Source organism: Drosophila willistoni, unplaced genomic scaffold (assembly GCF_018902025.1).
Source record: "Drosophila willistoni isolate 14030-0811.24 unplaced genomic scaffold, UCI_dwil_1.1 Seg15, whole genome shotgun sequence".
Taxonomy (NCBI): domain Eukaryota; kingdom Metazoa; phylum Arthropoda; class Insecta; order Diptera; family Drosophilidae; genus Drosophila; species Drosophila willistoni.
In genome coordinates, this window is record NW_025814108.1 from 68,730 (window position 1) to 89,267 (window position 20,538).

General features: G+C 38.3%; 2 protein-coding genes and 2 pseudogenes across 2 annotated transcripts; all 4 read right to left on the bottom strand.

Annotated features, from left to right (window-relative positions):
• LOC124460880 lies at nucleotides 1–9,196 on the bottom strand (annotated as a pseudogene).
• Nucleotides 9,197–12,226: 3,030 nt separating this feature from the next.
• LOC124460881 lies at nucleotides 12,227–16,458 on the bottom strand (annotated as a pseudogene).
• A 2,377-nt stretch (nucleotides 16,459–18,835) lies between these two features.
• LOC124460885 lies at nucleotides 18,836–19,655 on the bottom strand. Its single transcript, XM_047012482.1, has 2 exons — nucleotides 19,175–19,655; nucleotides 18,836–19,107 (listed from the first exon to the last, which is right to left on the bottom strand). Exons 1-2 carry the CDS (start codon nucleotides 19,539–19,541, stop codon nucleotides 18,911–18,913), a joined length of 564 nt encoding a protein of 187 aa, XP_046868438.1. The 5' UTR covers nucleotides 19,542–19,655; the 3' UTR covers nucleotides 18,836–18,910.
• LOC124460882 lies at nucleotides 19,651–20,235 on the bottom strand (the record flags this gene model as incomplete). Its single annotated transcript, XM_047012480.1, has 1 exon — nucleotides 19,651–20,235. A coding segment is annotated over exon 1 (561 nt), but the record flags the coding sequence as incomplete, so codon positions are not given.
• Between the last annotated feature and the right edge of the window lie 303 nt (nucleotides 20,236–20,538).

Below are 20,538 nucleotides of genomic sequence, written 5' to 3' on the forward strand. Positions count from 1 at the left end.
TTAGATCTAAAAATAGGCTATGATATAAATAAATACTTGAATAATTCAACTAAATGGCTAATAATAACAGCATCTTCAAGTTATGCCTTTTAATTAAACAACTAAAACAAACTTTTCTATTTACAGCACCCGCTAACCGCTCCCATTCCCGCTCCCAGCCCTCGGCCCTGCTCTGTTCCTGTTCCACTTCCTGTCCGTGTCTTGGTTGATGTTTCTTCACCTTAACACCTACTGACAGGTGACGATTGAGGAGAGGTGGGGGCTTCCTTAAGAATTTGTATGTATGGCTAGGCTATCTAAAGTAGAATTTGCATAATTACAGCTTCAAGTCTCAACGCCAGACAGCCTGACGTGAGCTGACGTGACTTGCGAACTTTTAGCCGGGTCGATTTCTCAACTACGCAAACTTGCGTGCCTTTTTTGTTGCGTGCATGGTCATTCCTTTTGTTAAAAACGCACTTCCAGTCAACGCCATCCTGGCCATCCTTGCGGCACGCATATACTTGAAGAAACGCAAAATGTCTGGGTTATCGGAGGTGGGTTTGCGTAGCTCGTTTAGTTCCCTGGCAAACAAAAAAATAAAACATTTAAATGTGTAAAATAAATTGCGGCATACTTCTAGGCTGGCATCAAACTCACCGACTCAGCTGAGCGGAAACCAAATTGCTATACGGTGCATACTTTGCGGGATTGGCATACATCAAGCAGATAAGTTTCTCGCGACAGTTCTCATTCTCTGAATTCAGCTTGAGTTGAGCGAAAACTGAATCCAAACGTGACAATAGCGGGCTATAGAAGGGATCATAGTTGGACAACAAAAGGGAAGTGCTTGGCACCTTTTGGAAATTCTGGAAAGTGTTCATAACGGCCGGTGTTGGCTTTTTGGTCATTCCAGGTGCCGCATTCGAAGAACCCGCCGATATTCCTTGTGAGTTTTTAAACGAAGCACTTCCAATGCTCTGGAGGGCACTGAGATACGTATCTTGCATCATTTGCTGCCCACCGTAACGAGAGAGGGATTGCTGATTTATCGCATTGGGATTAAAGGGAGCATACTGGGCCTGTTGCTGGGATGCCTCTGCAAAGGGAAACCACAACAATTGCTCATTACACTGGTCAACAAAAATAAGACTTAGCAGCAAAGTGTTGGGTAAATGTTTGTCTTCTGCTGCTTCCTGGATTGAACAATTATTATTTTGTTTGACCTTTCACTCACCTGCATTATATTCAAATCCAAGGTTATTTGTTTTGCCATCGTCAAGTGAACCGAACTTGTGCTCATCTTCGACATCTCGGAAATCCAATTCCTGTGGTGGTTCGGCAGGACGAATAAACAATGGCACCGAGCTAGCCGAGCCGGATGTAATGCCTGTCCATCAGCAGGGAACACAAATTAGATACAGACAAGTACATAGATTTGTCAGGCGCACTCACCTTTGCCAATCAATCGACTGACACTGCCAATTATAGTGGGCAAAAATAGGGCAAAGAGCAGACTCTTCAGCACCTGCAATCCCATGTAAATGGGCCACATAATCTTCTTGAGACCTGCAATGCCATTCGCCTTATTAGTAATGTCTTGAGCCTGTCTTCCGTTTGAACAACTTACCCGTAAAGAACAAAAGTCTTCCACTCTGCAGAGCACGAGGAATGTCTACCTCCACCTTGGCATCGTCCCAGTTGCTTGCGCTACGTTCACTACGTTGATTCGCTTTCGTTTTCTCAGAATGGGGCATCGAATGATTTTGTTGGAGTGCCAAGACAAGACCTGGCATGGGCTCATACTTGCCTTGGGTAAAGAACTGTTCAACATATTCCATTAGCAACTCCTCAAGACCTTTCAACTCGGCCTGCAATGTTGTTGAATTATTTTCCGAATTACGATTAATCTGGTGTTGCTGCTGCTGCTGCAGTTTCTGGCTGTCAGTTTCCACCAATTGCTGCTCTGTTGCACCCTCAGGTACTTTTCTGGCCTCCATGGTTTCGGATGCCTCTGACTCTGACTGATGCTTGTAGTCTCTACGCTTCATGGCCACAGTCAGGCGAAGGTCACTTTCACTTTCCACCGGCTGAAAGACACGATATTGTCCAGATTTTGTGAAAACATTTCGCGAAATGAATTCTGGACTTATATCGATGGGCAGAATCGGTTGGAAACTGTTGTCATCGTTACGCGGCTGGCCGCCCATCGTTGTCAAGGGTTGGCTGTAGGGAGTGTCCACCGTCCCTGAAAGGTTTGAGGCGGCCATTATCGACGTGACAAACCAGATCTGACTGACAAGGAGAATCGGCAAACCGCCCACCTTCCATTGGCAGCTGCATTTTCTTCGCTTTCGGCGTGTGTTTGTTTTTAATTTCATCTCTCGTGTCGCCTCCACTGTGGTTACGATGTTTGCTCTACTTAACCTAGCCATTGACAACCTTTTCGAAACTGGAGGTAACTCGGTTATTGCCGTTGTCAAATTCCACGGTCTCGCCCTGTAAGCTGCAATTGCATGCCCCTTACCAGCCACCAGAGTCTGCGAGTCTGAAAGTAAAAATTTTGCTGATGAAATTATTTTCCATTAATTTTGTTACCGTTAATTCCTGGAATTACAATTGAAGAGAGGGCGAAGGAGGAGTTTATCCTTCCCTGCGATTGGCATGCGAATAAACAACTTTATGGCACGTGACAAGCAAATCAAACACTTTTACAATGTGCTGGAAAATCTTATTACGTGCGGCCTTGGCGGTTTTACATCCTCATCATTGGCCACCAAAAATTCATGTGATGTTTTCCTCCAAACTCTAATGTTCTTTAAAGTGTGTGAGTGTTTGTCTCGCCACGGCTTGTTACAAAATTCTTTAATATTGTTGCTGTTGTTGCCCAATTTGATGCCTATCTCAATGTTGGGCTCGTGCCTCGTACCTCTACCACTAAAGTACATACTTTAAGTAGTACCTTCTGCATACAATGCACGTAGCAGACTTTTTATTTGTCTTTGCCATTCGTTTGTCGTTTTGTTGTCGTTGTCGCAGCGACAGCGGTTTTTTGACACGCCATTGGAGCAGCCACATCCCAGCCAGAGACCGAGCCACGGATGACTCCACTCTGGGGGAAAAAGTGAAAATGTACACACACGCAGACACACAGACACAGTTTTGTTTGTATTTACACGCCAAGTATTTGCGGCGGCAAAAAGAGATGGAGAGATGGTAAAGAGCGTTGGCGTTTAGAGCCTCTTCCACCGCCCAGATCACGTTTGTTTCATGTTGCATTTTCACTTTCGTTTTGATGCTTTCGCAAATACCTGGGCAAAACTGTTACAGAATCGAGTTTGGTTAGCATTAATCAAATTAAATAGAAAAAGCTTAACAATTGCAATTGCAATTTAAAATACAACCAACATTTATTTATTTTTGTTCTGCCTGACGGATTCTGTTGATTCTCTTTTCATTACGAATTCTCGTATTTACCTAAATGGTAGAACAAAAACATTTACAGAAAACTGCATAACAAAGAACATTCTTTATACTGTCAACAACTAACGAAAATTTAATTTTAAATAATTTAATTAACCCCGAAAAACCTTTCATTTATTATACTTCTTAGTTTTGTGTGAATTAAAATACACAACAAAATGTAATTATACTCTTTGTATAACTTTTTGTTTTCTAAACCAACTCTTAAATACATATAGAGCGACAAGAATATCCATATAGTTAAAGGCTTTGCAAATTTTTGGTGACTATAGATTTTAATTTATTTATAATTGATATTTACCGCATGATTTTGATGAAAAATCAATTAAACATTAACTCGGTCAGACACAGTGCAATAAATTGCAACCACAACAGATTAATCGAGTTTTTATAGTGAAATGCATTTGTTGGGCAAAGAGTTTACATTAATTAGCTACAGATGAAATGATTTCATTTCCTTCAAAAAGATGGCTGATTTAATGAAGTACTCGGAACAGAGTTGATATTTTGCCTGATTCATTTGCAAATCTATTGTCAGGCTGCAAATGCAATTTAAATTTCATACAAATTGAATGCAATTTTCAACAGGCAATCGTCTCCATTACGACATTATGTTTTAACGAAGGCAATTCGATATATCTTCGATGCAAGTAGTTGGTCCTTGTGTTATGGTTTCCATTTTCAAAGCACCATCGATTGTAAATTAGGAGTAATTATTAACTAACTAACGCTTTCTGCTAGTTAAATCATATGAATAGATCATTTTACCTTTGCTCGAATGAAACTCAATCCAAATACGCACTAGAAATGCATGTGGGCTACTGTAAAACAGATTACCTACATAGTTTACCTATTATGTATGAGCAACTGCATTTCAGTTTCCAGTTACCTTAATGTGCTGCCTAATGAGCATGTTAAAGGGCTTAAACAATGATTTTCATCAATTATCAGGGCCAGGTCTTTTGTTTTAAGCTTAAAGAAAATCAAGAACCGACTACTTGCTTTTGTTATTTTTTTTTTTCATTTTCTCCCAAGTTAATTATACAGAAACTTGCACGTTTTTGGGTCATGGTCGAGCTAGCATGCAAATTACTTTTACAATTACAATTAGAACTAAGAATTTCCTCAGTTTAGTGCTCATGTACTAACTAACTATCATGCTGAGACCATCTTCCGTTTCCTTTTCTGCTGCATCCCGAAGTTTTGCCTGCTGGCAGGTAGATTTTTATTAAGATTTTAATTTTGTGCTCCGCCTTCTGTCTTTCATGCTCTAATATTCCGCCCTTCCTCAATTTTAATGTACATATATACATATATAGACTCGTATTCATTGTACAACGCGACTTTGTCTACGAAAACTTTCAGAAGCACTGGCATCATTTAATCAGTTTCACGTCTAACGCTGCCTGCTTGGATCTACTTTGATTTTATTCTAATGCTGGTAGTTCTATTGGTTGTCTTCTTCGCTTGGCTTGGCTAGAACGAAGTTTCTCAATTAAGTCAACCAAAGTTTTCAAACTTATGACAGCTGCCGCTCATCTGGTCTAATACAAATTGATGGAAGTGGAGCACAAGTCGCGATGTCACACACACACACAGACACAGTCACACCCATCCGACATATGAATCCCATTAGCTTTATATATATATATGTATGCATATAAATTTAAGAGTACAAAGGGGCAAAAGGCCAATAAGCTGACTGTCATCATTTGCGACACGCTCTGTGGCAGTTGAAAGACTGTGAAGCGGCGACTAAAGTACTAAACTTAGACACAATGGCAACCAGTTTTTTTTTATTTTTGTGTTTGGAGCATAACAAGTTGACAAAAGTGTTGGCCACTAACGGTCAACATTGACCATAAACAAGACGTAGCTGGCTGCATCATAACTGTGACACAACTGTTAATGCCGCAACACTAGCAACTTGGCTTAGAACAAGTTAACAACTTACCACTTTTGACAACAAATGCATTGTAGGTCAATGCGTTCACTTAAATGGCCATCAAAATTCAACCACAAATTATTACCATTCGATAAGCATACAAAAAGAGACATCAATAATTTGCCAATTAATGGGTTGCACTTAAGTAATAATCTTTTAAAAAGTTCTTTTTTTTCCATTTAACAAGTGAAAGCCTGGCTGATTTAAAAAAGAATTATTATTTGTTATATGCTTAATAAGCTGTCAGGCTGACCAGGCCACTTAACAGCATTTAAAGTCCTTTTCAAGTCCTTGGATTATCTCTTACATATTGTAGAATAAGTTATGACTAAACCGAGCTGTCAAGTAGAGTGAAACGTGACAAATTTAATGAGGAAAATCTATATATAAGATCCATATTATATCATGGAAATGACAGAACTCCTTTAATGGAAAACTTTTAGACACTTTGTTACAATCAATAAAAGTAAAAGCAGTTATAATTGCATTCCAATGTTTATAGCCTAAATTTGAAAACATTTTAGACATTATATTTGATTTTTAAAATGAATAAACAATTTAGATAACTATAAACATTTGCTTTAAATATTTGTTAGTAGTATTTTTTCATATTTGCGGACCACACACAGTAAAAATAAATTCAGTTTCAATTTCCATTTCACATTTGAAGCCGAGATATTTTTAATGGAATTTCACTGGTTGCGTCAAGTGTTATTTTCGCCAATTAGTTACCAATTTGGGGGTAAAAAATATGCGGTTATTAGGCGATGATTGCTTTTGTTTTTTTATTTTCCTCTTTTTTACGGGGCGTAGTCGTTTTCCACTCAAATTGAGTGATTTATATGCGTGTTGTTGAACCTTTTTTTTCAGTTTTATGCAACATTCCCTACTGGCATACCTATGTATGTAGGTAAGGTAAAGATAGATAGATATATTTGTAGGTATGTATTTGCCGCTATTATTCACTTTTCGGCTTTTGTTTTAGAAAGTCAAATCAACATCGTGTGCAGGCATTTAAGCCATTAAATTTATGCTGTAAACACAAATTAAATTGTTTTAAACTCACAAATTATGCAATCGCTAACTTGTTTGTCGCAAATGGAAGATGAGAAGATGGGACAAATTTGTTCAATTACATTTTACTCTCCAACCCAGACACACACAAAAAAGAAGCAAATTCAATTCTCAGCCTCAAGAGAGCGTAAAACATTCTGACATGAACTTGACTTGCAGGAGGACTACTCCGACTTGACTCTACTGTCAGCATATATCACTTTAATGGCCTGGATATGCCATCTGCAAATGTTGCTCACGAGTGTGAGTGCATTCATTCAAAATGCTGGCTATGAAGTTGCTTCTCCTGCATTCAGAGCTGAAGATTTTGCAGACACTTATGCCTTGATAAAAAGGAAAGTGCGAGTGGGTAAAACGCAAATGAGTTGGGTACTTGTATTTGTATACTCAAACCGAGGACGGAACATTTCACTAAGCTCCATCGGCTGCTGCTGCTGCTGCACTAGTAACCACATTTCCATGGCTCAGTGGCAGCCTCCCCGCCCCCTCATTCAGCCCAGAGTAACAGTTTCACAATTAATAGTCTGTAAAATTCAAAGGGACGACTAATTGGAGGTCTGTTCGATGCACTGCATTGCTCTTGTATCATTTTCATAATTTTGCGGTTGATCGATGTCGACTTTCTGTAGGCGCACATCATGACGCATGGTAACACACACACACGCACATTCACACACATACAAAGACACTGTGATGAGCAGAAAAAAAGAAAGTATCATAAAAACTTTTGGCGACGCTTCGATGCCAAGTGTGAAAGATGATGAGTTTTGGTCAGTTTCAGTTCTCTTATTCCATTGGGGTAGGCCAGCTGTTTATTTTATTTTTTGAAGTAACAGGAGGAGGGGTCTTACATAACCCTGCATCTGTATACATTTAATATACAGAGCTTTCTTAATAAGCTGTCTTTCGATCGCGCCGGGCCCACCTAACAGTCAACAAGACTGTTGGTGGCAAGAGAGAAAGAAAGAAAGAAAAAATACCTAAATACCTTTTAGGCCAAACCAAAACCACTTTTAACGTGCCCGTCGAGTGAAATGTTAACAATTGGTTGGCTTTTGTTGCCCTTTTGTTTTGGTCTTGTTGTTTACCTTCTCCGAGTCATAGAAACTAAAACAAAATGCTATAACTTATTTATATTTGTGCTGAAATTGAATCGCAAATTAATTCAACTGAAATGATGAGCATCATAAGTATGATAAATGATGGACACCTATCAAACTCAACTTAATACAACTCAATTTACTTTTGAGTTAATAGACACAAATTCCTTGAGGAATTGCTAATTAGCGTGAGGAGTACCGATTGAGGAGAACTTTTTGCTTGTCACTTCTTTATCTGACTTTCGTTTTGTTTCGTTTCGAAATTGGAATTGCACTCGGCGTATTTTTTTTTAGGCTTGGTGAAAATGTTGCACTGGCCGAAAAGCAAGCGAAACCCGTTCACTTCACTTCACTTTACTCCACTTCAGTGGACTTCCTTTTGTCAATTGCTGCGTATCCACACTACACTTCGGGCCAATTACCATGAATGGCGGTTAAGAAAAAATGCTTGGCACAAACACACCACAAACAAACACGAATTGGGGATTAGCTGTAAATTCTATTGGTATTCATTTTAATCTATAAATATATCTATAACAACAAATTTCTCGTTTATTTGATTTGGGGCTTTCGAATACACTAAAAAATAGACAGTAGCCGTCGCGACGTCTTGAGCGGAGCTCGCAAAGATTTCAACTGTCTGGCGAAAGCCAACGGAATGGCGGGTGCGATCAACCAGTTTGAGACTTGGCTTAACGTAAGATCTTACGTTCTCTTACGTCTCACAGTTTAAGAGAGACACAAAGAGAGACCATGACATTGACAACTTTGGGGCAATGGAGTGACAGTTTTCTTTGGCAACAGGAATATGAAATGTCTCTCTCTCTCTCTCTATGCTTGTCAATTTTCCACAATAAAACAAATTTATAACCATATAAAAAAGATGCTGCCTCATGATGAATAATAAAGTGTATTTCTAGTAAGCAAGGAAACATTGCATTTCCCATTTGGTTTGCTCATTTAGTTACTCCTCTCTCAGTCAGTTGGTCATTTCTATGGACTTTCGATTTTCTTTGGCAATGACAAGCACTTGCCAAACTTTGATCATTTGTCAAGTGGGTTAGCCCAAGGCAGATGAAAGGCAGTTGCAGAAGTTGATTGCACAGTGCCATAATAATTATGAACATTTTTCGCAAAAAATTTCAAATTTTCCCATTTGAATCATTAACAAGTATGCAGAAATTTTTCAACAATTTCCTTGTGATAATTTTGCCATTTACATTTATCGCTGATTGCATTCATCCCATATGCAATCAACTATTTCGATTTCCGAGGCTAAATTGGCTCATACATTATCAACTTGACTATGCAAAAACTGTAATGCAACATAAAGAGGAATCAGGATTTCATCTCATTAAAAAGACAAGAGATGAGTAACTATTTATCTAACTATTTGCCATGGAAACTGACCTTGCGACCTTTTGAAATCATTTCAATTGTTGTTGGACCTTGTAACATATGCTTCTGACTCCTTCCATGTCCTGTCAATTGCATTGCCAGTTGTGGGATTACAGAACACTCTCGACGCAACATCTTTGTCATCATCTGTGCACTGTGTAACCGTAGAGATTTTCCCTTTTTTTTTCTATAAATATTTAAAGACTAAATGAAAGCAGAAGCGTAAGCTGCTTTTCACTTGAAGCACTGGTTTTTCTGTATCTAAAGACTATTTTTGATTTTGATGATATTGCTTTTGCGAACGGGTTTCGCCTTTGGCCAAGCTTCATGCATGAGAAAGTCGTCGCTTAGAATTGGCCAACTAACCGACACATTGTTATTAATTTTTGGTGACAAACGTGTGCCATTGACTTGTGGCCAACGAGCAGAAACTCAAACTCCACCCTCCCTGCAATTGGCCCATGACCACAATAATTCGAAACCAGATTGTTAGACTAACTATATGATAGATGCGAAAGTTGGATACTCTCTTGTCTTACCTAGAAAATAATTGACGATTTGAAATAAATTGTTAAAGTTTTTCTTCTTTAAGAAGATTGAGTTAAAGCAAACTGACATTTACGAACAAGCATTGCTTTTTTAACACTGAAATGTGACCTAAATTAACATACCCTGTATTATTTCTAGGGTATAAAACAAACTCTAAAGCTCAACAGCCAAAACGAAATGAAAGCTAGTTTATGAGACCACAAAATCAATAACCGCTCTTAATAATACCAAAGCAAAAACAAGCGAAACCGAAACAATAATAAACGGCAATGTGCAATGGTCTCTTTCCAAAAATTTAGGACAAATTCTATACCAAACAAGGCATTTATACATATGTATATACGTTTATACAAATGTCAAAAGTACACTAACAATAGACAGAGAGATGGCTTCACATCATGTTTCAATTGTATTGGCAAATATTTGCCATCTCTCGTGAAAGTGTTTACAACATATCCATTTGACTACTTCTATTAGGGCAAACTGAAACACAAACAGAGACGCAAAGAAAGCAATTAAAGAGCTGTCGACATTGTCCAACAGAGTGACTGACACTTTAAGTACTTTGACCGCACTATGTAATACTTATTGATTAGATCAAATCTGCATATTGTGGCTGTGGATTGTTGCTAAGCCACTATTATTGTGGTATGCCTCAACGCTTCCGCCACAGACTCACAGACCATTGGCCCGGCCCATAGGCTCTTCTTTGGATGCCACAAAATTTCGTTTTTGAATACTGTCAATATTTGCGAACGAACCTTTTTTTTTCTCTTTCTTTTGTCGCTTTGCATTTCTTATTTCAATCATTAATTTCACTTTTACTCATAAATATGCTAATAATGTGCTCACGCCTGACTCACTTTGCTGGCGGCAAAGGGGGGGCCCGGGTAGGAGGTGGACCTAACAGATTTGTCGAATTTCATTTTCATTATGTTACCGATTCATACCACAATGAACCCGGCCGGCTATCGATTTTAGAATGGTTTTGTTTGCATTACGCAATTTCGTTCAAGAGGAAAGTTAAATAACTCCATCATAATAATTATACTATGGCCAGAAGAGAAATGACCTAAACATCTAAAGAGAATAACGTTTGCTCAGATACTTTCACAGAAGCGAAGCAAGTGCATAAGAGCGTTACGAACGGAAAGAAGAAAACAAACAAGAGTCGTACCCCAAAAAAATAATAATTTTTTATTTCTCTTCTTTTTTTTTTGTTTTTTGGCGACATCACGAATACATCATAGAAATTTTTTAATTAATTTATTTTCTCACTTGGACCCGTCAGTGTGGGAACATTTCACATTTTCCACTGGTCACGTTCGTGCTACACACACACACACGAGGGCTGAGATAAGGTAAAAATGTTTGACCTTTCACACTGTGAGGTCCAAGTTGAGAGAGCTATTCAGATTATGAAGTGATTTTGAAGCGAGACATAGAGACCTCAATTGAAATGCAATTATGACTTAATAAACGTATTACCAAAACTTTGGGGAGGTCTCTTCTTAGGAAAGGTGTCAAATTAGATGGCGTGGAGACTGATGAGCGAATAAATTCAAGAGGCTCAAGGCTTTGCATGACATTGATTGATTGGACAAAGCCATGGAGGTGGTTCCGCCTACCCTGCGGTCTAATCAATGAATGTGTATTGCGGATTCCTTTAAGGCGGATACCACTGCGGCAACATTAAGGCTTTTGTGTCAACGTCGTCACACAACTTCCGCTGTCAACTCTTCATGTCATGTTTGCCGAATGTACATACGTAGCATATTTATGATATATACACACATAATCGGAGTATGCTTACGTTTACGCCATTTTTATAGGCCATAACATTTTATGTTGTGGCTGGTTGACATTCCAACGGGTTCACTGAGCCTTCTGGGCATTTGCACTTAGTCCATCGTATATACATATACTAGATGTCTGCCAACTGGCTAGGCTATAAAAGCTAAACACAAAAGCTTGGCCAAAGGTTAAAGTGTTGAGCGGTGTTAGCTAAGCCTGGTCCACTTGCTCCACTTCCTCAGTTATATGAGAATTTCTGCCACCTAAAGTCGGCCAGCTTACTTTTAGGACTTGAACTAATTGGTTTATGACATCAATTTATTGATTCCAATACTTACCGGCGGAATGAAAACGGAATGAAAATTAACTCAATTATGTTAAACATGTAGACGATGGTTTTTATTTTTGGTGGGGGTGGCGGGAGAAGTTATTCTCAGGTCTATGGAAGATAATACTTAAACTTTATGCTATTTATATACATTCATATATTTTAATTTGAAACTCTTGTATTATACATTTACATTTAAAGATATTGTAAGTGGCATTTTCAATGGGCCTCTCAATGCCGTGAGAAAATTGTTTACGGTTATAGATTTTATTCTGCTTAAACTACTGAGATTTGAATGACCTGTATTTTGCACATCAATATTGGTGTATTACATATTATTAAGTATGTAGATAACTTATATGCTAATCAAAACACTTGAAATAATAGAATTTAATTTGGTTTACCTAGGAACCTTGAGTTAAGGAACTAAATTCGAGTGTAAATAGTTTTTCAAATCTATCGGAAATGTACCGGAAATGTAATTGTGGGGCTCTTTCAATTAGATTTCAATTTCACAGTGGCCGATATTTTTTAATGAAAAACATGAAAATAAACAATGTTTAGACTTTGTCTTGAAGCACTGTGTACTTAAATACTAAATATGCTAGTTATTGGAGCAACTTTGATACAATTTAGACATCTAATTAAGCATTTTCCTTTATGTGGCTCATTCGTTTAAACTTAAAATTAACTCAGCTTGGCTTCAAATCACTCGAAAAATATTTATTTAATTTTAATTCTATGTCTGTGTTTTGTAATTTTAAATAGTAATTCTAATATTCAACTGCTCAGTTTTGGGATGATGGGATATTTGTAGAGTGTTTTGTGGCTCTTTGTGGCTGCTTCCTTTACGGTGAGCTGTTGAACGCAATTGAAGGACATTTGCAAATTTTTTGAATTTTTAGTATTGTTCCAAACTGTAAATGCGCAAAAAACACACTCAAGTCATAATGAATGGCAGCAAGAACAAACGATTGTACAAAATTGCCAATAGAAAATCTCGAGTTGCCCAGGCAACTTGCCAATTGGCAACGACAAGTTCAAACAATATGCAAAATGCTACAAAATAAATGTCAAACGCATGCAATGGAACAGCAACTGCAACTGCAACTGGTTTTGTGATGCAATAATAAAAGGAAAAATAAGAGGAGCAACAGCAGAGAGCGTCCCTCTATTGCAGTCACCGAACCTTGATGCATGCAAATCGAATCAACTTAAGGATAAAATGTTTCAAGACAAATACAAAAGACAAACTATAACAATGAAACACAAATGGCGCTAAGGGCATGGTTAAGGTTAGTACTCGGAAAATGAGGTGGACAGGAGAGAGGGGGGTTTCATCTAGTGAACATATAGAAAATAGTAGTATTAACGATTGCGTTTTACCGTGGCATTAGCTTAGATTGCTCTGTGGGTATGATTAAATCCATGGCTATCTCCGTGGGCATAGGATTCTCGGTTAGAGCCACCGATTCGGTCACCGCACTACGCAATCTACTGCCGCATTTCGATGTCCTGTCACGAAATCGGTGGTGGCCATGCTGATGCCATTGATGCCATTCTCGCAATCACCATCGCCCCGCCGCCGCAACCGACGCAACAACCACAACCGCCACAGGCTCCAGGGCCGCGCTTGGAGGCAGCAATCGCCTGGCAACTATGATCCAGTAGCTCGAGCTCCCCCTTGGACATGTCGGCGCCGTGTTTGCGCCTGCGACGTGCCGCCACCGCCTGCATGTTGCTGCCTGTCGTTGGACCGGTAAGATCATCATTAGTGGAGAAAGTGCACTGACATATTAGTTCTCGAAATTCTTTACGGAAGTTTTCGTTCAGCCATCCATAGAGCAGCGGATTGGAGCAGGCCGAACTCATGCCGATCATGTGGCAAATTGCATATATAACAAGCATATTCTGTGTGACAGCTCCGCGCTGCATATCGGCATACAGATTGAATATATTCAACGGCATCCACGAAACCCAAAGATAATGGCAATACTGATCAGCAGGCATTTGGTGCGCTTCATCCGTCTGCCACGCTCCACTCGACGCTGTGCCGAACTCTGCACGGTGACGACGGTGATGCGGCTTCTCAACTTGTTGTAGATCCCGAAATAGGCCATCGATACAATCAGAATGGGGACCAAATACTGCACACAGAGCGAGAAGATTGAATAGTAGAAACGTCCATTATTTATGGGCCAGTCCTCAATACAGAATGTTATGCTCTCCTGTAGGCCGATCTGTTGCAACAGTTTCGGAGTCTCCGTACTGATTAGCTTCTTGAATATAAACATGGGCGTGGCAAGCAAAAGGGCCAGCAACCAGATGCAAACCAATATGGAGAATGCTCCAACCACTTGCAGACTGTCTCTTGTGGGATATACAATAACCTGTAAACGATTGGGCAAAGAAATTGGATAAAAGGAAGAAAAAAAGGATGAATAAGGGAGGGATAAACAAACAGGCAAAACTTATAAGTATGCACACTTATTTACTCTCTGCATAATTGTCAAATATTTACTCAATCTATATTGATTTTTGCCTCGCCAACCTTTTTAATAGGCAATAAGAATTTATTGTTATGTCTGTTTAAGCATTATTATCCGAACCCACTCATAACTTTATCGATTAAATCGCTCCCATTTACAAAAACAAAATATTTGCATGCTTACTAACCTGATATCTGTCGAAGGCTATTGCCGTTATGGATATGGTCGATACGAATATGCAAAGGGCCTGTAGCAGGCCAATCGTTCTGCAGAGTATTGAACATGACCCAAATGGCCAATACTTAAAGACAATCTCCACTAGGGTCAGCGGCATGGTCACCACGCATAATAGTAAATCTGTAAACCAAAAACGAAAAAGCAAATAAAATGGCCACCATAAGTGGCAAATGTGAAGAGGGAAAACTTTTTAATGACCCCACTTACCCGATGTGGCCAAATTGAGTATGAATAGATTGCGGGCTGTACGCATAATGGGCTTTCGAACCACTGCAAAATATTGCAAAAAGATAATGAGCCAGATTAGGATGTGAAAAGGATGGCCCGAACGTTCAATCAGGCAGAGAGGATGTGTTATGCGCTGCTCGCATTGGCCATTGTGGAGTTATCATTTTGATGCTAACTGTAGGTCCTGGGCCTGTCACTATAAACACGGGGTCTGTGTGGGCCCGAATTGTTCTGCCATTTCGGTTCGTGGGCCAAATGGCATTATGAACGGCCACACAAAATCATTTTTTAATTACAACAAAGCAAATTTTTGGGCAAGGGGAAAAGTTGCCCATCGTTGTTTCATCATATTCATTTTAACCCATTTTTTTGTTTTGTTAGTTGTAAAAAAACAAATAATGCTGTCCCTCAACAAAAAATGGAAAGATTTTCATGGTTAATTGGAAGTGATGGCTTTCTTAAATGCAACATATTTTCATTGTCAGATTCATGAAATTAAGCCAAGATAAAGTAAATAATGCCATGTGTTGCCTGGGTATTAATTTCATATTACCTTTAAGCTCACACGGGCAGAGAAACAACCCTCATTCAGGTTATAATGACGACATTTGCCAAAAATAAAATTTTATGCAAAATGGATGTCAGTGTCCAAAACAATGTGCCTGCTTAACTGTGTAAGATGCCACACTGTGATGCTACAGAGACCGCCTGAAAGTATACATTAAAATTGGCATCCGCGATAAATGAGGCGCTAATAAATCTTGCCAATTCAATCGTCATGAAAAAAGCAACTCTACTCTTCACCCATGGGAAATTAAACAAGGGAAAATTTATTAAAGCCATTTCTGTTGCATTCAGGATCCAAGGATACATAGTTTTCCACAAAAAAACACTTTGAAACTCACAAACCCCAATTTGAGGTTGGTCAAACAAAATTAATTGACAATTTACAATTTGAGTTTGGGTTCCGTTTAAACAATTGAAAGTTTATTCATTTTTAATTGTAAAGAGGTTCAGAACAAACTTTTAAAGTCTTTTTAATAAATAATAAAAGTTTCTACGAAAAGCCAAATACCATCAAATTTTGCAACAATCTTCAGGGTGTCACACACTGAACCAATTCTAACCAACTGCTACTCAAGAGTAAACCAAAAGAGGCAAGCACCAATTTCCTGCCGGTAGTCTGAGTCAGCTATTTGATTGTGATTTATTTCAGCTAGCTGATCTATATATACCATATAGTATATATATATGGGGGGTCCCTCTTGTGGACGGATGTTGATGTTTGGCCATCGTGTTTTTCTATTTTAAGATGAATTTTATTGCCCTTATTGTGCAATTTGTTGGCAAACAAATATTGCCGGCGTTTGCTGATAAATGTATCAATTTATATAGACGAACCTTTCTGTTGTGTATATGTTGACCTTGGTTGTGGCAAGGATGTTTACTTTATTAATTGGCGGCGATTTTACAAAAACTACATGAATGTAGAATGCTGCAGACTAAGACATAAGCTAATATATACTGAATCCTTATAAAAATTTAATCAAAACATGAAAAATTCTCAAAGTTAAATAAGCTCCGGATGTACCATTATTACTTCCAGGAAATAAGGATTGGCATTTTCCATCGATGCAAACAAACAAAGAAAGGGGTCACAGGTACATTTTATTTTATCGTTTGTATTTTGTAGTCTTTGTGTTATTTGAAAGATTTTCATTTTATAAAAGGGTTATTTATGGCATGCGGTAGCAGTTCTTGTTCTCCTTACTTCTCTAACAACTAGGTTATTGTTGTTGGTAGGAGGACATTATAAATATATATGACTTGGGGCCCCCTACTTCCAGCCGCCATATGCTTAAGTCAGATAGATTGCCTTTTCAGGAATTGTATACACAATAAGAAGAAGATGGTCCAAACTCCAAAAGAGAAAACAAAAACTTTTTCGTTTAAAAAAGAAAGTAATTTCGCCGCCATTTGACATCTGCCGAGCTTGTAATGGCTTCTTGAGCTAAGAAGACGCTTTAAGTATTTATATTGCAATTACACTCACCATGCTGCCTGGCACGTATTGCCTTTTGACTGTGATGTGTATGTAGTAGAATGTTTTTTTCCTCTCCTTACTCCTTGTTTCCCTTATATTTGTTTGTCTGCCAGTGACACCAGTTATAAAGTAGTTGCTCCTTTTATTGGAGTCTGTTTAGCTGTGCATGGTTATTTAGTATGCAACTTGACAAGGATTTCTCTGTTGCTGACATGATCTGTAAATGGTCACATTTAAGATGCATTTTAATTTTATTTTTGCTTTGAATATTTAAACAACACACGATGGTGAAAATCACAGAGTTCGATGACGCAATTTCTTTTTACCCGAGGATAAAACGCACTCATTTACCCCACCATATGGCCCGGGGACTTGTTAATTTTCCAGTCAAATCAACTTAATTAAAATATTTCATTTTATATGTATGTTATTGCACTTTGCAAGGGCAGAAACTTTATGAGCTCCAGGCGAAATTTAAGAAAATTGCATTCAAAGTGCCGACAAAGCAAACCAAACTTATGCACAAAATTGAACTGAAAGAAACTTTTAACCAACCAAAAGCCGTTGCATTCCAGCAGGGCAAAATTTTCGGTTGAAGCATATTTTTAGCCTTTGGTATGCAAAACTTTTGCATCTAAATTATCAAACTATATGGACTTCTTGGTTGGTTTCTTCTTCGTTTTGAATCGTCAAATAAACAGACTTAAATGCAAATCAAGTAACAGTTAACGAAATTCAAATTAGTTCTTTAATTGTAAAAATTCCTTGAATCTACCTTGATTGATTTTTATTAACAGTAACTGGCTAGAACTTTTGTTGGTTTACCTATCAAACATTAAGAATTTCATTGCAGGGGAAAAAAATCAATTATATATAATTATTTTCCATCCATTCAGGTGGTCATTAAGTTAATTGCTTTCAGTTCATACTTAAATTGCAATAGAAAAATGGTTCGTGTCCGAAAATTTCACAAAATTGGTTTTCTTTTTTTTTCTCTCGCTCTCTTAGTTTGCCCTTTTTACTCATTTTCTTTGATGTGCATTTGAAATACGTTTTCCATTCAATTCAGTGAACTGAACTAAACTGAATTACAACTTCCTGCGTAGTGTTTTTCGTTCATTGCTTTTTTCCCATCATTATTCTTTGGTAAATTTAGTTACATTAATCCAGAATCTATTTTATTTTTTGAGTGCCACGTCACATTGCATTATATTAAAAGATGTTTGCTTTTACACGGATATTGTTACGATTATATGTATAGAAAACTGTTCCTTTTCGATTATTTTGCCAACATAGCAGCAGTCAATTGCAATAGCAGAAAAAAAAAAATAATCATAATAAAAACAAAAACAGCGTCCGGCATATTATTGGTTAAATTTCCGCGGCCCCGATTTCTTTTTTTTTTTTTTTTTTTTTGAGGGGAGACGAGATAGAAACATTTACTGACCGATGCCGCTCGCGGTTTCTTAGTAATTTTCACGCCTTTAGCATTTTAATGGCGGCACATCACTTGCCAAAAACAACACACAATTTGTTTTCCACACTTTGATGGGGGCATACCTTTGGTTTTTTATCGAGATTCCTCTCATTAGTTTGCTAGACGCGGAATAAATTTGAATAATATTTTCTACAATATTGAATCAATTTATATTATTCACAGATTTTTATAACTTTGCCAATGTTTAATTTAAGTTTTGTTGATCTCCGATAACCACACGCGTACACAGTCAGCGACCATCTGTTGGCTTTCGATGTGAAGCCCTTGCTTATATAGCCTTGTCCCTACCACCAATGAGAGAGGATACTTGGCGATGATTACCACCGATGAAACTTTGCTGCGATGGAGTGAATGTTGCGTATACGCCGCGTCAGCCACAAGTTACAACTGAACGAGTCGCGCATCGACAACTGGCAAAAGGCAAATGCTTTCAGTTTTGTTATGGCCCACCAGCTGGGCCGAGCTTTCTTATCAGTGAAGTTAGGGGTTGAAGTGGGCCGCAAAAGCTTTGCACAGTGGGCTGATGAATATGTTAAATGGCATGAAAATTTAAAAGCATCTTAACAGATCTTCTTTTCGTATTCCTTCTTATCGTTGTTTGATGTAGTTGTTAATGAAATTTTATGGCCCATGAACAAACAGAATAGCTAATTGCATAAGCAGAGAAAAATAACAAATTTCTAGTTGTCTTGTGTGTAAAATAATGTTTATTTATATAAACAAAGAATCTTTAAAGCATTATTAGTAATTGATAAGTGTTTTTTTTATTGCTGATCAAGCAATCCTTTGGCATCATATATTGACAGGAGCTTAGCCACCATGTCCTGCACTCTTTCACTTTCATACATTGAATCCTGAAACCGTATAGCTTTCGGTGTTTCATCATATAGACACATGAAATCTGGTTCCTCTTTGCCTTGGTATATCATCAATGGCTGAAATACTGTTGAAATCAGCACAGCTAAGGAAGGGGCATAAAATCTTACAAGATTTGAATCAAAAACTTAAGAGCACTTAACCAAACTTACCCATAAAACGACGTCGATCGAACTGTAGATGATATTCATGCAAACTAGGTAACACGCCTTTATAGTTGAGTCTCTGGAGATTCTCTTTTAAAGCGTAGTAATGGTGTTGGATCAGCTCCGCTTGTCGACTTAGTACATCCTCCTGCAGCGAAGTGCTAAAAAAGTAATGCAAATCAACCAGCGGAGAAGTCCAAGTAGTAAATTGAAAATCGATGGGCAAACAAGTAGATGGTTTGCCTTTGTCATCATATTTAAACATCACATTTGTTGTCCAACAATCTCCATGGGCTAGGGTCTGGAAATCATTCTCATCCACATCGTACGATCGAGCAGCGTATTCCATTAGATTATCCAAAAGCTGTTCCATTTTGTCGTAGTAGCGAGAGTTCAGTTTTGGCTGGGACTTTACATATCGCAACAGCCCTTTGTAGAGTATGGAAAAAAGTTTTTTGTATCCGGTGACGCCGCGTGAAAAGAATCCTGTAGAAGTTCCTTTCCAGGACTTCAGGATAACGTTGCTTCAGCACTGTTGCTGCTGCATGAAATTTAGCTAGCATTTCCAGTGTAATTTTTGTGTGCTCCAGATCCATTTGCTTGATTCGATCGGTATTGGTGTACTTGAGTGGCGATAAATCTTCAAGTAATATTATGCACAGTTCTCGATCAACGCATACAGCTTCCGCATGCAATTTCCCAGTTACACCTACTTCCTTAAGTAGTTCGGCCATCCTTGGCAGCACAAACTCATACATATCCATTTCACGTGTATACACATTGTATTCGGCAAAGAGTTTCGCCTGTGGAGCATCAGTTGGACAGGCCTCCTTTAGCACATAAGTTTTCTTCTGCAGATCACCATTTCCATCTGTATATTCAACATGGACACGTGTCATTACACCAACATAGTTCTCACCCTTTGCTGTTGCTGCGTTTGAGCAGAGCTTAAGGATCTGCAGTTTGTCATCTTTGTAAAAGGATCTCAGCTTGGGCTCTAGATAGGACTTGGTTAACCAAGCAGGCAATGCCGTTTCTTGCATATCGTATGATGTTTAGATGCTGACTGATTTGGAGAGACAACTGACTGCCAAATGTCTGACTAAAGGTTTATATTATGACGAAACGGAGGAGTTGTTATCATTCTTAACTATACTACTTAGCTTATCGCACTAAACTCATACGTAACGCAAAGCCACGTAAAGTGTGTCGCGAATTCTTAATTGCCACTTGTAAATCTATGGGCCACGTAGCTCTCACTGATGTTCTCGGGTTGCATTATAAAAGCGATTTGTCGACATGACGAAGCAAATCTCATCTCATCATCCGTAACGTCATGAGAGACAGGCTTTGTAAGAATGCTTTATCAT

Coding starts and splice junctions, on each gene's coding strand:
- LOC124460885 (XM_047012482.1), bottom strand. CDS start 19,541: ATGGAACAGCTTTTGGATAATCTAATGGAATACGCTGCTCGATCGTAC. Junction 19,108..19,174: donor CGATCGACGTCGTTTTATGG/GTAAGTTTGGTT, acceptor CCCCTTCCTTAG/CTGTGCTGATTTCAACAGTA.